The following is a 17,341-nucleotide window of genomic DNA, read 5'->3' as shown; positions in this document are numbered from 1 at the left end:
CTTGGACATTCATTCTAGTTAGTTACACGAGGAAGGGAATACCAGGAGAGAAGAAATGAAGGTGAGATTTGCAGCAGAAAATAAGTGCTGCGGAAACTTCAATTTCAAACCCTAACGACGGAAAATCAGACCAAAGATTAGCAATGGGAGTTTTAAGACAGTTTTCGAGAAAGTGGATACTTCTGATTTCAAAAAAAAAACAAGCTGGAATTTGCATTAGAAAATAAGGGTTATGTTAGAGGGGAGATGCTAACTTTGGTACTCGGGCAGAGTATTTGGTTGGGCTAATGGTCTTATGGATACTCCGTATATATTTTGAATTGTATAGTTTATAGACTCTCTTTTCTTTTGGATCATTCTTTGGACAACCATTGATCTACTCCCTACTCCCTAGTCCCTAGCATTATTAGTACAATTGTACATAAAATACATGAGTCCCGGTTATCTCGTGTTTGATTTTACTCCCTCCGTCCCGAAATACTTGAAATACTTTTCTTATAAAGCCGTCCCGAATTACTTGCAACGTTTCTAAAAATGGAAACTTTTATTAATATTATATCAATTTCTCACTAACCCAAGGACCCACATACATCCATACTCCCTCAAAATAAAATTAAAAAATACTCCACTATCCCACTATCTATATTAAAAAAATACCCCACTACCAACTACCATCTAATTAAATAATAAGTCAATTACAATGCATTAAACTATGTGCCGGTCAAAGCATTTCAAGTATTCCGGGACGGAGGGAGTAGCTTTTTTTTTTTTTTTTTTTAATAGGTAAGAAGAAGAGACCCTAACTGAACCAGCACCTAGCACAGGTGAACCAGCCCAGCTCCGCAGGTCATCGCTTGAGCCACTCCCAAGCATTTCGCAGTTGATGGGGCTCGAACTTGTGACCTCCAAGTCACAATGTGAGTTCCCCACCAACTCCACCAACTTATGTTGGTTAAAGGGAGTAGCTTATTTTGTCTGAATTTATATGTTAAAAATATTACGTAATATACAAGCACTTGCAAATTTGTGAAAAACGTTAGAAATATAGTTAATTCTACGAAATATAAATGTTATGATAACGTTGAAGTAACATAGAATAAATAATACAAAACCATAAATAGATAAATAAATTAGGAGATATGCAAGTAATGCAACACACGCTCGCCTTCCCCCAAAGTATGATAAGTATAATATGTGAAATTGCAATTTGTTAAACTTAATTTTGACGACAAAATAACATTCTATTTTTAACTTCAAAAAGAGGAACATTGGCATTGCCAGTTGTTGCTTGCTTATCTTCTATAATCTTGATCCCTATGGAAGTCCATGCTGCAACAGAAGTTTAATATAGTTCAATTAATATCAAATCAAAGCACATTCACAACTATTTTCATATATACAACTACGAAAATTCAAAAACTCCAAGAAGATGAAGCTATTGTCAAAGAATTCACCCCACCACACAACTCGTATAGATTATTTATCTATCGGATCCACCAACGGTGAACCAACGCACAAATATCACAAAACCAGTCCTAGTTTTCTTACAGTAGAAAGTTGAAAGTCAGCAAGTTCAAATTCCTCCCTACCTCTCAGTCTGTCTCTCCATCATTTGCTTTCATTGAATTTCAATCCTCTTTTTTGACTCATCAACGATGTCCCGATCCAAGAAAGAAAAATCAGCATTTTATACACTTGAAAATTTTCTTGATGAAATACACAGATCAAGATACTCACATAGTCACATCTGTAGTCTAACCCAAACGATGAGCTCTATCCATTGCCTGCAATCCAAGGTTGGATTCCAGCCACTTTCATACTCACATCTTTAGTCTGACACAAACAATTAGCTCTATCCACTGCCTGCAATCCAAGGTTGGATTCCAGCCACTTTCATACTCACATCTTTAGTCTGACACAAACAATTAGCTCTATCCACTGCCTGCAATCCAAGGTTATAGGGTGACAGTTAGGACATACTGCCCCATTTCATGGCTCACTTCTTTTCTCTCTATGGGGAAGTTTCTCATTAAACGTTCTCATTTCCACTGGTTTTGTATGAGGTAATTCCTCAAAAATATCACAGTTATCACCTGCCCCTGTACCTAGCAGGGCAGGTGACCTAGGTACAAGGCCAGATGACCTAGCAGGGCAGGTGTCTGATGTTAGATTGATACAAGAGGTGAATCAGTTATCTTAAAAAATAAATGGGTTTATAATGTCAAAATCAATTCATACTCTCAACAATATTAACCAGCTGATATATTCAGCTAACAAGGAGGAAAAGAGGCAATCTTTTAGTCATTCTGCTTATTAGTTATATATTAGTATAAAACGGGCTCAAAGTTTGTCAGTTTTACAGACCAACCAATGAGGTAATGTGGTCATAAGAAATCACCTAGAGTTATTATGATCGTGTTAATTATTACCAATCTAAGAATAGCACATTCAACCACATAAAGCTCCATCAGAAGGATATCTACAAACCCAAGGAAGCATGCCAGAACCTAAACAAAAGCATAAATAGTTTAGAGACTGGTATGGAGTTTAGACTCTTAGAGATGTTTTATAGAACCTGTTACAACTTTTACCTCAATCTGCCGGAATACTCACTACCATTCATTGTTCATCGTCCATATACACAAATAAAAAAGAAGCTAACACACCTAAAACTACCCCATATACAAAATGATGATCACGTAATAAGTACAATATAAAATACATATCAATAAAATTCATTGATTATTCTTCATTTACTATTGTATTATAATCTTATTGATTACTAACAGGATCTAAGAGCCACAATCTGGAAATATAGCAGCTATGAGCATACGACATCACGTAAACAAGCAAAAAAATAGAAACAATATGTTAGGTGATAAAGAAAAAGATAATCACAACAACCAGATGATAAATAAATCCACCAATACTTTGGTGACTGCATCACTTGAGTTAGATATATGCAATTATAATACCCCATTGTGCATATGAGGTATCTACTTTAGATGTTCAAGAGAGTCAAAAACCGTGCTTGTAAGTTGCAAGTAACTTTCTGGGTTTTTCTTTTGGTTGGGTGGGAGGCAAGTGCAGGGACCCTAGACACATCGGTTATGACATTTCGGCCTAAGCATCATTTTGTTCATATTTACAGCTGAAAAAGGCAATCTATATCCTAAAAATTGTATTGGATTATAGTTTATCAACTCTAGATTTATTGAAAAATAAAAACAGGACAACTAATTCATAACAGTTATACTTGCACATCCGTCATCTAATTATACCCAAGAAACCAGATAATCTTCACAACCTACATACATTCTACTCTCAAAGAATAACCAGATCCAAATATCATACAGTTGTCTACCTCATCAACAAGAAGAATGTAAAATCAGTATGACATTCTTCATCTCCTCGTCCAAAGAAAACACATGCAAAAGAACTTAAACCTTTAATGATAGCTATGCATTCAAATATGAAGCACTGTCTTTTTTAAGAAACTGCAAATGTAAAAGTTGTACCTTTATTTTCACTGTCTTGTGAGAAGTACAACGAGGCCAAAGCCTGCCATGATCACAATCTTCATAACCTGCAAAGATATGGACAATTTAATCTTTACGTATTTCTGCCACTATTATCTAAACCAATTGATGTAGATTTTTTTAATTTTTGATAACTTATAAGCTTTATTAATGCAAAAGTGCAACCGATGGAGATTGAGTGGAAATAAACTACAAACTATATCAATTAAACCTCGAACAAAATCTCAAAATAAACAACTAACAAATATAGAAATCCCTAAATTAAAATTTTAACATCAGTCAAAGATTATATTAAAGAACAAAAATGAGAAGTTTAAAATACCTTGCACAAAGACGGATCAAGAGCTCGTCAAGTCGTCATATAATGGACTTATTCTCAACTTTTTGGGTATCAACCTTTCAATTCGTACATCTGTTAAACCCCAAATAAACATCAGTGACAAAAGAAACATAGTTGGTGCGGAGTAGTTAACAAGGATATAAAGCAGGAAATGAAATTTCAACTTTTGGGGTTGAGTTACCTCACATTTTCAAGAAAAAAATAGAAACTTCTGGTTGGTTCAGAGTTCCAGAACTTTATGGTTCAGCAGTAATGTCAGAAATAATCTTCCGTGTAGCGATTTTGCTGCCTCGACAAATTCTCGATTATATTTAGGGTGCTGTTTGAGGCCTTTCCTGCCATGATGAAAAATTCAAATGAAATGAGAAGGAAACCAAGGGTTAAAACGGGCCGTAAATTCTCTATTACACACAAGTATATCTGTATATATGTAAGTTCTCTAGAAACTCTATAGATATCCATATGCAAGTCTTGAGTAACTTATTCAGTTATACACTTGTACTCCCTTCGTTCCAAAATCATTAAACTATTAGGTATTTAGGTTTCTCGTGTACTCTCTTCGTTCAGTTATACACTAATATCCAAACACATAATTATATATAGTTACGAATGGCAGAAAGTGACTGTATAAAATATACATAATTACGAGCTCGTGAGAAAAACCTCTCAATCCTTGCGATCTAAGGCCTCGAATCGCTGATCATGGCCCCATATCTTCCTAAATATATGATAATTAGTAGTATGATCAACCATCCTGCATAGAAATAGAAAAAAAATTAAAATAAAAACTCCAAGTAAGCAAACTTCATGCAGGAAGATCAAATCAACAACCAAATGATCCCCCGATTCCCTCCGTAAATAAAAAGGGGGAGGGGTTCTTTACACCAGTAGTTACAACACAAGTCAAGCCAAACCAAGATTATATCATAACCACCTCCTTTGCTTCTTCTAACAATTTCTTGAAACCCTCCACCGTAGCCTTTTAGCAGCTCTCTTTTCTTTGCGTTCCGCCTCAGCTGGTGTACAAACATAATGTTCTAATAACCATCGACGCTCGACATAAGTAGGTTCCTGCAGATGGAGGACGAAACAATTATTACGGCAACCGGTAGGGCAGACAATAATTAGATACAAAATGGGGATTTATGAGGAGTTTAAGTATTTGAAAAGCAGGGACAACAGGTAGAACAAGCATTTACAGATAACTTCAATTGTAAATATCACCCAAGATAAGAATCTCTGTAATAAGGACATCAACAACACATGTAGACATGGACAGTCTTAGGATAACATATACAGTGAAAATAGACATCGAGGAACCAAAGCATTAGCCGTCAGCAGAAGATAGCAATAGAAATACATGAGTATCTCAATGGGTTTTTTTTTTCCTTCTCTTTTTTGGTCCAGGGACTCCTCCAGAAAGAAGAAAGAAAAATTAGCAAAAGAAACTTGAAAATTTTGGCAGCTAGGAAGATGAATATCTTACAGGTTCATATGGATCTAGACTTCTTATTTGCCGGCTCATGATTCATGATATAGAGCAGTAGTTTACTGGATGTTCAAAGAACCTTCACGGCTGCTAATTCAATTTCTTACCGGTTGACAAGATTTTCACTTTTCTTTCACTTAAATGAGAAAAAAGAGATTTTCAAAAGAAAATAGAGTACAAAGAGGACAAGCTCCCCTCAAGAGTTAAAAAAGTAAAAGAAAAGAAAGCAACTAAACATTCAAAGACCTTAGGACCTGTATTAAAAAAAAAATCTCAAAACAATTGGCACATATATAGTCAAACCTTGACTTCGAATTCTCAAACTAAAAGCTCCAAATTTTCTTCCTTCAACAAGAACAAGTAACAGGCCATATTCATTTTCTTTTTCCTTTTAAGCTAGAACTTTTGTTTGACGTTAGACACGCCACCAAAGGAGAAAGTAGCCCACGTATAAAAACGAAAAATAGCAAAAAGAATAGACATCATTAATTAGCATTTCTTAACATAATTTCATACAATATTAATATGATTTATCTTCATAATTACATTTTGAAGATATATAATAAAACACCATATGCAATTTACAGAAAAGACAGCAGCTTGTAACACAATAGGAAATAAACATGGGAAACACTATTTAGCAGACAGAATTATCTGATTAGATCTGCTTAAGGAAGACCCTTTGGCCTTTGCAGAACACTGGATCCCCAATATAGAACATTTTAAATCTTGAATTGAACAAACCTTGAAGCGCAGATCAAACACGATCCTCAAGAACTCTTTATCCCACTTTGAGAAAGGTGTCACTACACGTTCTTTAAGCATATCCTGAAATCCCAGAGTAAGAAACAATATTTAAGCAAGTGAAAGATACCAAATTTTACTAAAAACAAATAGAAAGCAAGTCAATACCAAATGTTACTTGCACCGAATTGCAACAAATGGGTACATACTATAGGCAACAAAAAGAGACTTAATAAAGAGAAAAGAGAGAATAATTGCTTCCAGCAATAAACAAATCTACTCTATATAATGGATAGTGTTGCAACTAACCAGAGTTTCATCACCTTCCCCTTCAAAAACTCTACCAGAAGGGAAATTACATCGAGTTCCGCCTCATATCCTTCACCAACACCACAAAAACCGGTTCTCTGATTGTTCAAAACACACATTAGAGTATTACTTCTTGAGCCAAATTCAGCAACTTTTGAAAATTACGAATAAACTCAAACATAAACTTACTACAATGGAAGCAAAAGAGTGGTGTGGCGAATATCCAATCTCCTAGTATCACTCATTGTTCACAGACCTTAATTGCCTTACATTCCACATATATGTTCTTAACATCTTCAACTTCAATTGAATTCTGAACTCTTAATTCTGCTTTATTGGTTCCAACAATAAATTTTCTTACACAGCTAATTTAATTATCCACCATAATCAGAGAAATTAAGATTTGGCCAAGTTATCTTGTCAAATAAAGAAAATAAAAAACAAATATTGACCTTGTGTTTGGATTTTGTACAGGATTAGGAATGTTCTCGTCAATAATCACACATTTCCGCAAATAAACCAGATTAACACACGTGAGCACAAGAGTTCAACTAATAATTGAAAATCTATTTTTTTGCAGTTTGGATGAGGAGAAAGAAGAAAGAGAATTACTGGGAATTTAACACCCATTGCTCTTCTCGTTCTTTTTAGCTCTTGCCCGAATTTCCTGACACCTTCAAATTAATCACAAATTTCAATAATCCACCTATGTGCTATTAATTAATCAAGAAAAAAAACACCAAATCAATATTCCAATTCAACCAAACCAGCCATAATTCAACAAAATCAACAATTAAAAGCAAGAAACAAAACCCTAATTCGAAAATTCCAGAGAAAGGGAAATCATACCAGGGAGAGATACACGAATGGATAGTGAGGAGATTCAGAAGCAGTACGCGTAGTGAGGAAGAAAATTTCAATCGCCATTCATATCAACAGTCAGGTTCAGTTATTGGTGATAGAGATGTAAGTAGCAGCGCAGAACAATGAATGAGAGGGGAAAAGAAGGGAGAGGGGATAGAAAATGGATATAAAATGAGGGTGGAGGAGATTGGAGTGAGAGCTAGAAAATGGATAGAAAATGGTTAGGAACCAGAGGTGGAAGAAGAAGAAGGAAGGAAGCCTGGAAGCAGAGAAAGCTAGCGTCGCACAATCTGGAGAGGAGGTAGAGAAGGCAACGAACGTGGCATGATCTGGACAGAAGGGCAAACCATGTAAAACAAAGAAGAATAAAGGGTATTATGGTCATTTAACTGTTCCATAAATAGTAAAATATGTTCAAGCCTTTATATGTGTTAGTATGATTTTACCAATATTATCGTTATTTGAATTTATGTTACACTTAGTTTATTTTCCTTGTGATTATTTGGTCTGAAATTGTTTCAATTTTTTTTTTTTTTTTGCAATAAACATACTTAAATTAATTAATCAAGTTGTTACATAGGTTAAACTCAAGGAAAATCAAGGGTTGACCTATTGGTTGATGGTTCTCCTTCCACCCTTATGATACAGATTCGATTCTCACTCCTTGTAAGAGGGAATTTTTTACAACAGATCCTGATTACTGTTCTCACCCACTTACATTATTATTTTATTTCATTCAACTCTTCTTTTCTAATACCGTGTCGGTCATATATGACTCCTACTTAAATACGTAGGGAGTACTTAATTTGTTGCTATTGTTCTTTACTTCTTGATACTCTTAAGCTTTACTCCGTATCTTACTAGCTCTATATTATTACTTGTGACTTATTACTTAATTATCATATAAGTAGTGATTCATAGCTCACGTGTCTTAATTGATTTACTTAATCTATACCTAGTATTTAAAAACTTAAACCACTAACCTCACATCTCTTCTTTATCAATCCACGTGTCTCACTTGCCTTTCACTACTTCTCCTTTTTCACTACTTCTCCTTCAAGGGCTTCAACGCTTCCTCTTTAGTATTCTCTATATGCTGATTTTCTACAGTAATTGTCTCATACACCCTTCCTCTTCTCCTCCAACTCATTTATTTAATATTATGTGGCAATCAATTCATTACTCGGTTCATGTTCAGAGTCCCATTCAACCGATCAATTTTTTTTAAAAAAATCATTTTCCTCTTTCCAAAAATAATTTGACTGTTTCAATCACTATAATTGGAACCATTAATTCGATTATTGAGAAATACCATGTAAAACTGTTCAAATTCAAAATTGTAGGAAGATGAAACAACATGAGTTTGGGGGTTATGAGCTCGGTTATTTATCATATATATCCACCTCAAATCTGTGGGGATATATTTTATTTGCTTTCCTCCATTACAAAATAACTTATCCTTATGTGATCCTTTTTTCAAGCAATTGATCGGAAGAGAATATATTATGAGTTTGCAATTTGTTCTACAACTACTACACACCAATGGTATGATTTCGAATTTATTGCTTTTTGATATAACCGATAATTTGAGACTGACTTGGGTTTTATTTTGTCCATTCTCTATTATAATTACTCCCTCCATTTCAAAATGTTTGTTACCTTTGGAATTTGGCACGTTTATTAACGTAAATTAAGTTTCTTTTTTTTATTTTAAATGTTCTAGATTCAATTATAAATCTGATTTCATCTTTTCAAATTCCGACATTTTTTACTCTCTATGAATATAGTGCAAATCTTCTTCATCTTTTATTAAAAAAAAATATACTTCAATCTACTAATCATTGAAACAACCAATAAGATTATTTTATTATCAAAATGAACCAATAATTAAAAATCACACAGATTGCTAACTTGTCAAATTGTGAATGACATTTATTGAGTTGAAAAGTTGGACCAATTAGAAATAAAAGTTGGCTCATAAAATAATAATAGTAACAAGTTTATAAATAGAAAGATTTTCTATATAACAAACATTTTGAAACACTATTAAAAAGGAACACGTAACAAACATTTTGAAACGGAGGGAGTCATTGAAATTATCCTAGATACAAAAATTTGTATAGACTTGCCTTAAATTGGGTTTACGTATAGTTGAGGTGTATTTGACAATTAGTATTGTCGTCTATGATCCTATCACATTGCTCAAACGTTCGATCGTATTGCTTTTAAAAAGTCTTCAGACTCTATTCTTCGTCTATTATTATGCAAAAAATGTCTATTAGTATATGGTTATAAAATTTAAATTGCACTTTATGCTTTTTTATTTAAGAAGATGGTGGTGGTGTTTCAATATTTGCTTATCACTACAAATTTAAAGGTAATATAATTCCCGAAGAGTGCTTGTAGATGACATTTGATGTTGAAGGCAAATATTTAAATGGATCCATTGACCTCACCCATGTGTAGTTACAAAAGATTTGAAATCAGAAGTGCATGGACTACGTTTATCAAAGTCATGTTCCCAATATTGGAAGAGTACGTAATGTTGCTTAAGCTCAATGAGCTAGATAAATATTAGTTATGAACAACTAGAGCAACTTACAAACAAACACAACGACAATCAATGAAGTAGGACTCTAGAAGGTGGTGGCATAATCGGAAAAGAATGAGCTGGCGAATTGATTCTTCAGCAAATACTGTGAAAAGTTCCCGACTTTCAACAACAATGGAGACACTTGCATTCAATCCATATTAGATGGAAAACCAACCAAGTTCGTGCTTACATAGTACAATACTAATCACTTGCTCCAAAACCATGGAGTAACGGTTGTCATTAATGTAGTCAAGTGCTTTGTTGCGGACTCAGGACTTTGGGACTTTGGGTCATGGGTGGCACGATTGTTATCAATATATATAACTAAATGGAAAAAATTTGTACAAAATTTAAATCGACTAACTAGGATAGAGCAGTAAATGATAGAATTGAATTTATTTTGTTTCAGGATTTTTTTTTAATATAATATAGTCCAATTAAATATGAAGGTGGAAAAAAAAGCATACAATGTTCAATTGGTGTTAAAAAAAAAATTAAAGCTAGAGACAACAAATGGAATTATTAGGAAAGAAAGGGAATGGAACAAATAATATGAAAGACAATTGATGGTCATAGTTTTTTTTAAGTGTAGTCAAATTAATATAAAGATGGAAAAATAAAAGAAGAAAATATTTCGATTGATGTAGAATCAATTAAAAGAAAATAGACAACCAAAGAATTGGGTAGAAAAACGAATTAAAAAGGAAAAAAACAAATAAGTTAAATGGACCAAAATTGTCATCGTCTGACTTGTGGGCGTTAAAACTCAAGGAATATGTACTCTCCTGACCACTGCAACATAATCACATACCCTGATATTTATTGCAGGTTATTGTATATAGACCTCCTATGTTATTTTTCTTTTTTTACACATTTTCAGTTTTTTTTTCCCGTTTTTCCGCCCAACGTGGGTCCGCCAATGCTCGGCTGGAGAATGAATTACTCCGACATCTTATGATTACTGTACAATATTGTGGCATATCCCAGACTAATAATTGGAAATTTGGTCTATGATATTAAGGTGGTTAAGTGTAGATGTTTTTTAATAGATTTTTAAAATAAAATAAATATTCTTAAAACGGGAGCATAACGTTCCTTAAAAATATTTTGGCAAAGTATGAGCACAATCTCCTTATGCAGATTATCACAACCTTAAACTAACATTTGATTGTGTGATAGGCAGTCGGCAATGTTAAGAGTGTAAATGACTTTAAATAAGATTTTGTGTATTCTCGAAGGTACTCATGATACTTTTATTTATTGTATTACCGTCTTACTTTCTTATTTTGGTATAAAAAAAATCATGACCCTTATTCAAAGTATAAACATATTTTTCCCAAAATTAACAAACCAACTTACCAAGAACCATCTAAAGATAACCAAAGCAAAAACCTAATTCGAAAGATTTAATCCAATGAACTTAATTCAACAAAACCTAATAAAATAAATGAACATAATACCAAATACTAATTCGAAAACCTACCAATTCAACGATATTAAATAAAATCTAATAAACGAACCTAATACCAAATACTCGAAAACCTAATTCGTAAAAATCAGTCGAAAATATCAACAAGAAACACGAATAAGAAAACAAAACATGAATCGAAATCTAGCTGAAATACATGAACACAAAAATTGAATAACGACAACAAAATAATCAGCAAAATAACCAGAAAAATCGAAAAACAACTACAAACTAATTAAACGAAGAGAGAGAATTTAAAGTAGCAAAAATTGGAGAAATATAAAAAAACATCAATTAAGTACCTGAAGAATTGGAAGACGATCGCAAAAATGCTAGAGATTTGCAAGGAGAATCAACAAAGTTGAAGAACATGAAACGCATAGCAGAGGATTTACAAGAGGAGAGAGACAACCGAAAGAAGAGAGAGAAAAAACTCAGGAAAATCACCTTGAGGGGCGAGGTCATTCAACGCGGCGAAATTACTAATTTACCCTTAATGTTTCATTTGGTCGGGGTAGATCGTGGGCCGTTAGATTTAGTTTGTTTCGACGGCTAAGATCGCTTCTCATTTTAATGATCTTTTCATTGGAGGGTGACCACCATATATATATATATATATATATATATATATATGTATATATATATCCTTCTCATTTTTCTTTTATCTTACTTTCATTAATTCCACTTTCTCTTCCTTATTTTTTCTTTTTTTACTTTCTGCTCCTTTTTGGTTTGATTGGTGACAATGACAATCTCCTACGACGATTCAGGTTAGCCGACCGCAAATCATTTTGTTGTTGTTGTTGTTATTGTTGAATGATTATGATTATCGTGCTGATAAGATAGGATTAGGCTCTTCTAATTTTTGTGAAAAAGGGAACAGGTAGGTGACGTTGGGAAGGGGATTTTATGTTTATTTTGGTTTTTCCAAATATATTGTGTTACGAAGTACTGTGATTTCATTCCTTCATAAAAACCAAACAACTCTTAACGGTCAATTGGTAAAAGGTACACCCGGTTGTACGTAATTCTACATGCAACCGGGTAGTTTTGGTTTTTAACCCCTCAAAAAGCACAATTGTATAGTTTAAAGCATATTTTTACAGGTTAAAGTATATTTTTATAGCTTAAAAGCAGATACATTTCAAAAGAACACATTGTTAGTACAAAAGAACATACGAGCGCGAAGAATTTGAGAGGATATGTAAACTGATATTGGTTGCTCACCTTTTAAGTTTAGGTTTTTTCCCAATTGGAAGAAGATATTCAATATCATAATATTTGAAAAACATATGTGCATTAAAATTGTAAAAATGTGCTTTTAAACTGAAAATGTGCTTTTAAACTAAAAAATGTGCTTTTTTTTGAGGGATTAAAAAATACAAAACGATCCGGTTGCACGTAGAGCTACGTACAACCGGGTGTATCTAATAATTTGTGCTTAACGGTAATTCTTATAGTTACCTTTCCTCTCTCATAACTGATTCCATTCCATTTTCTTTCATGTGATCGTACCAAACACGTCTTAAGCCTTACTTACCTCACACATTTTGCTCACTGATGAATTTCTACTAAAAATACAGGAGGGATATTTATGGTAATCTTCATGCCGAAGCCGAAGGGAGTCTTGCCTTTAGTGTTACACAGTATGCAAACCCATTAAGACTTGGCAAGACCCCTACAACGAGATCCAAAGAGGTACCCCGTAGTTTTTCTTGTTCTCACCAATCAACTAATGAAGGCCTGAACACACTCTGAGTGTTGCTCATGTCGTCATATAAAGCACAATTGAACAAATCGTTCAGTAGATTGTGGTTTACAAATAGCTACTTGGATATCCACGGATGGGTGGATGCGGGTGAAACTACACCCGATCCAAATTCGACCCATTGCCATCCCTATTAATGGAACAATGTTGCTCGATAGGCATCGTCCAAAAACATCGGTTTATACATATATGTGCACCAATAAGTAAAGAAACATCAGTTGGATCACTTATAAAAGCCAATCAAAGCCATCAATTAGCCAATACGTAGTATTTAGCTAAATCTTACAAAAACTGTCATTCGAAATTGTTGTGCTGATCAAATTCTCAATTAATTTCAAAAACTTCAGCTAACACCCTGAGTTACAATTTCTTACCAGCTGCTCAGCCAAAATAAACACTAGATACAGTGAATGTTCAAAATCGTCGTAATATACGAAGAAAGTGACTTAGTTAAGATAAACACCATAGTGAATCAGTGTCCAAGTGACCATGTCTCATGGACACACAAAATACAAACCTTGATAAATTCGGAGGTTAGTCCTGCAAATTACTGCTTAATAGTGATTATCAACATTTTCAAGGACCATCTTGTATCATTCATAAACCTGCAAAAGTAAGCAAAACAATGATCTTTCTCCACATCACTCTGATTCATGTATCCACTTCACCTTCACCTGGAGCAAATGAGAATCATCCGAATGTCCTTCCATAGTACGAACAAATTCACCCAACTCTTCAGGACGCCACTCCATGGAGCCAGTGACAATGGGCTTACCATCACAATTCTTCAAATCTGCCTTAATTATTAGTGAGGATTGTACATGAACAGCCACCCTTGATCTGGACAACTTAATAGCTTCTCCAACCTTCACTCGTTTGCACGTCCCTGCCTCCAATGTGCATGAAAGTGCAGACACCTCCTTCTTGCTAACAGGTTTATCAAAAAGTATTGTCTGATGGTATTTCTCGTGGAAATCAGCAGCATATGATAGATCACCATAACGGGCAGAAAGTCTCCCACAAACACAAATATCGTCACTATCATGAGAATGACCTTTGATCAAAAGGGTTGCCTCCACCACTGCTAGGATTGCATAGGAAAATACAGTGTAGTACACTATTGCACAGCCGTCTTTACCTCTAACCATAGTAGAAATACGACAGTCATACATGTCATCAAGTAAATTACCGTTCCAAGACAATTTTCCCCTGCTGATTTCAATGTTATCACTCCCACCCATGAGATTCAGCTCGATTCGAACCGCAGCTCCGACAGTGATAAAGCTATTTGGATCTTGTAAAGACAGTGTACCATGTGGCTCAACAGACTCACATTCAGTAGAATCTCGGTCATAGATGGAAAATTTATGAGGATCATTGTGAACTATGATGCTACCATATACGCTGATGGATTGTCCACCATTAACATATACACAAACAGAGTATACCTCAACTAACGTTGTGCCTGAAAGATAGTCTACCTTCATGGGCTCGGGTGTGGGTGGAACTGCTCGTAGAATACCCAAACAGCGCGCAACATCTTGACAATTACTTCCGATCATCAGTCTTCCATCATGCCAGTCATTGTCTTCGAAAGGTAAGTAAAAGTTACACTCGGCAGTATCACTGTGTAGATAAATTCTCAACAATTCCTTTGAATAGAATTCCCAGTCATTGATAACTCCAAACAACCATGAAGACATAGGAAAGTCAGACCTGGACTTAAAAGCACTATCCAACATCCGAGCAAATAATTGAATTTTTGTAGCCTCACATAGTACAAGACACAACAGACGTAAAGAAGTTCCCACACCAAGCTCCTTTAGTGAGTAATTGAGGTTTTTGCTATCACGTTTCACTAGGAAGGAAGTCTCCACATTTTTAGAGTTATTGAGTGTTTTGCAACTATCTAAGAGGGAATTGACAGCTTCCATGAATGTGGTTAACCCTAGCAAGAAACCCTCAATCCCAAAATCCGCTAGTCTCGAATCATCATCATATAATCCATACTCATCAATGACAATTAGACTACCAAAAGGATCTTGATAGTTGATAAGACGGAGATCAAACCGTCTTATTTTCACTAAACCCTTGTCCAAATCACCCTCTTGCAACTTAACAAAAATATAAGGAGGATCGGCGTCACTTTCGAGCGGCAAAATCGGTCGTCCATGGGAAGATTTTTCGTTATCTCTTGCCATATAACGCATCTCCTCAATAAAATCTAAATAATTATCATTTATCAAATCATACTTCAATTGCAATATCTGAAAACAAGTATTCAAAGAAATACATTACTATACAATCAAAATATCAACGAGTCCATAACAAATTAAGGGTGAGTTTATCCCTAGTCTTGAAGGGAGTCTTGAGGTGAGTCTCGAGTCTAAGTTTTGGGATAATGTGGTAAAAGACTACACCAAGTCTTGAAGTGAGTTTGAAAATCCAAGACTCACTCAAGACTCAACGTTTTTCTCCCTCAATCAAATCATGCCACATCATCAAACTTAATTTATCTTATTTCACCCCAAAAAAAACTAATTATATTATTATTCACTTTTGCTTCAAACTTAATTTATCTTATTTCACCCAGAAAAACTAATTATATTTTTGTTCAAAAAAAAATAAAATCAATCCCAGAATATGAGAAACGAGCAAGTGGAAAATTTAACCCAATTTCTCCAAACATCAAATTCTCAATCTACTCATACTAGTCAAAATATTGATCATCCTTTCATTACACCCATTAGTGTTGAATCCACTTCCGACATCCCATATACTTTGTTATTTGTTGTATATAAGAAAACATAATTTCAATATAATTTAGAAAATGTACCCAAAAAAATAGGAAAAATTGATATAAATAATCATAACTTTCAATCATCTTCTCAGAATAATCCCAATTTTGGATTATTTTGGAATAATCTCAACTTTGTACTCCCTCTGTTTTCGAATATTAGTCTAAAATAATCAAAAGTTGGGATTATTTATAGAAAATGAGTGAAAGTTATTATTCATGTTAATTTTTCCAAAAAAATATATACATAAAGTATTATTTTAGGAGTTAGGTGAGTCTGAGGTGAGTCTGAGGTGAGTCTAGGGTAATGGGTAAAAATAGGGAGAGTATTATGTGAGTCTGTATAATAAAAAAGTTACTGAAAAGCTATGAGCCTGGGGATAAACTATTAGAATCAAACTCCTACTGTTTCTCCATAAGATTCTACTCTCTTCTCCACCCTATCCACCAATTAAAATTGAAAACAACCAGTTGATTATTTCATTCCCCAATTTAAAACCATAATAAGTAGTCTTTCATTCCCCAACTTAAAACCCTAATAAATATAAATAAATAGTAGCAACAATCATAGAATTGAAAACATAAAAATAACACTTCATGTTACCTAAAATTGAAAATTTATCCGGAAAAATTGACAAAATATACAATCCTTTTTGTCTATAAGTTATTTCGAATCGATTAAACAAATTATCTGAAAATCAAATTAAAGACAAATTATATGAATAGTGCTGCAAAGATAATGAGTAGGGAGGAAAATATAAACCAGTTGCTGAGGAACATCTGACATTGTTGAGGAAGTATTCCTGCTCTCCCAATTTTCTGAAAAGTGCTGCGAAAATTCAAACCCTAACGAAGTAGCGACAGAAAATCAGGCCAAAACATTTACCGGAAGAGTGGTTATTATTAGATTATATAGGAGTCAGGGAGAGAAAGAAAGAGAAAAAGGGATGCTAAGTGCTAACTGTTAAGGCAAGACGTGTCAATTTTGACCCGTTTCTTAGACCAATTGACTATGGAACCCGAAATAAAGACCTAAAACTTGGAAAAGTTGGTTGGGTAGTATTTGGACTTGGTAAAGTTTAATCCAAATTATATACAGTATGCAAAATCTCGTGTACGCATGAATATTTAAATTTTTATTTGATTTTTTTTAATAAAATGTTCACAAATTCTTATTTATAAGTTGTGTACAATAAATATTGTACATCGGCTTAAAAGTTATACTAAAATGCGTAAAATTTATTCTTATATGGATAAAAGTTACTCCCTCCGTATTTATTTAAGAGATACACTTACCTTTTTCGGACGTATTTATTTAAGAGATACACTTGCCATTTTTAGTCAATTATCAACCCCACCATCTAATTAAATAATACATCTAATTTACCCACCCCACCTCCCACCCCCAAAATGACATGGTCCCCACTTGT

The 17,341-nt window shown here is 34.0% G+C and overlaps 1 protein-coding gene and 1 long non-coding RNA gene across 15 annotated transcripts; both read right to left on the bottom strand.

Moving 5' to 3' along the window:
- Positions 1-1,052: 1,052 nt before the first annotated feature.
- On the bottom strand, positions 1,053-7,603 carry LOC110803028 (uncharacterized). Of its 14 annotated transcripts, none has more exons than XR_008919907.1 (12): positions 7,271-7,603; positions 6,611-7,095; positions 6,422-6,519; positions 6,113-6,196; positions 4,814-4,950; positions 4,543-4,633; positions 4,066-4,214; positions 3,862-3,951; positions 3,519-3,586; positions 1,738-1,863; positions 1,590-1,636; positions 1,053-1,329 (listed from the first exon to the last, which is right to left on the bottom strand). It is a non-coding gene; the product is annotated as an uncharacterized lncRNA (long non-coding RNA). The 14 variants fall into 14 exon arrangements; XR_008919908.1 differs by having other exon boundaries at positions 1,590-1,645; positions 4,061-4,214; positions 7,034-7,095; positions 7,271-7,598; XR_008919918.1 differs by lacking the exons at positions 1,590-1,636; positions 1,738-1,863 and having other exon boundaries at positions 6,611-6,748; positions 6,874-7,095; positions 7,271-7,598.
- Positions 7,604-13,337: 5,734 nt separating this feature from the next.
- On the bottom strand, positions 13,338-16,905 carry LOC110803012 (uncharacterized). Its single transcript, XM_022008465.2, has 2 exons — positions 16,675-16,905; positions 13,338-15,381 (listed from the first exon to the last, which is right to left on the bottom strand). The coding sequence occupies exons 1-2, from the start codon at positions 16,696-16,698 to the stop codon at positions 13,756-13,758; spliced, it is 1,650 nt and encodes a 549-aa protein (XP_021864157.1). The 5' UTR covers positions 16,699-16,905; the 3' UTR covers positions 13,338-13,755.
- Positions 16,906-17,341: the final 436 nt, after the last annotated feature.

Source organism: Spinacia oleracea, chromosome 1 (genome assembly GCF_020520425.1).
Source record: "Spinacia oleracea cultivar Varoflay chromosome 1, BTI_SOV_V1, whole genome shotgun sequence".
Classification (NCBI taxonomy): Eukaryota; Viridiplantae; Streptophyta; class Magnoliopsida; order Caryophyllales; family Amaranthaceae; genus Spinacia; species Spinacia oleracea.
The sequence above is the reverse complement of the archived record's forward strand: the minus strand, read 5'-3'. Positions and strand labels throughout refer to the sequence as shown.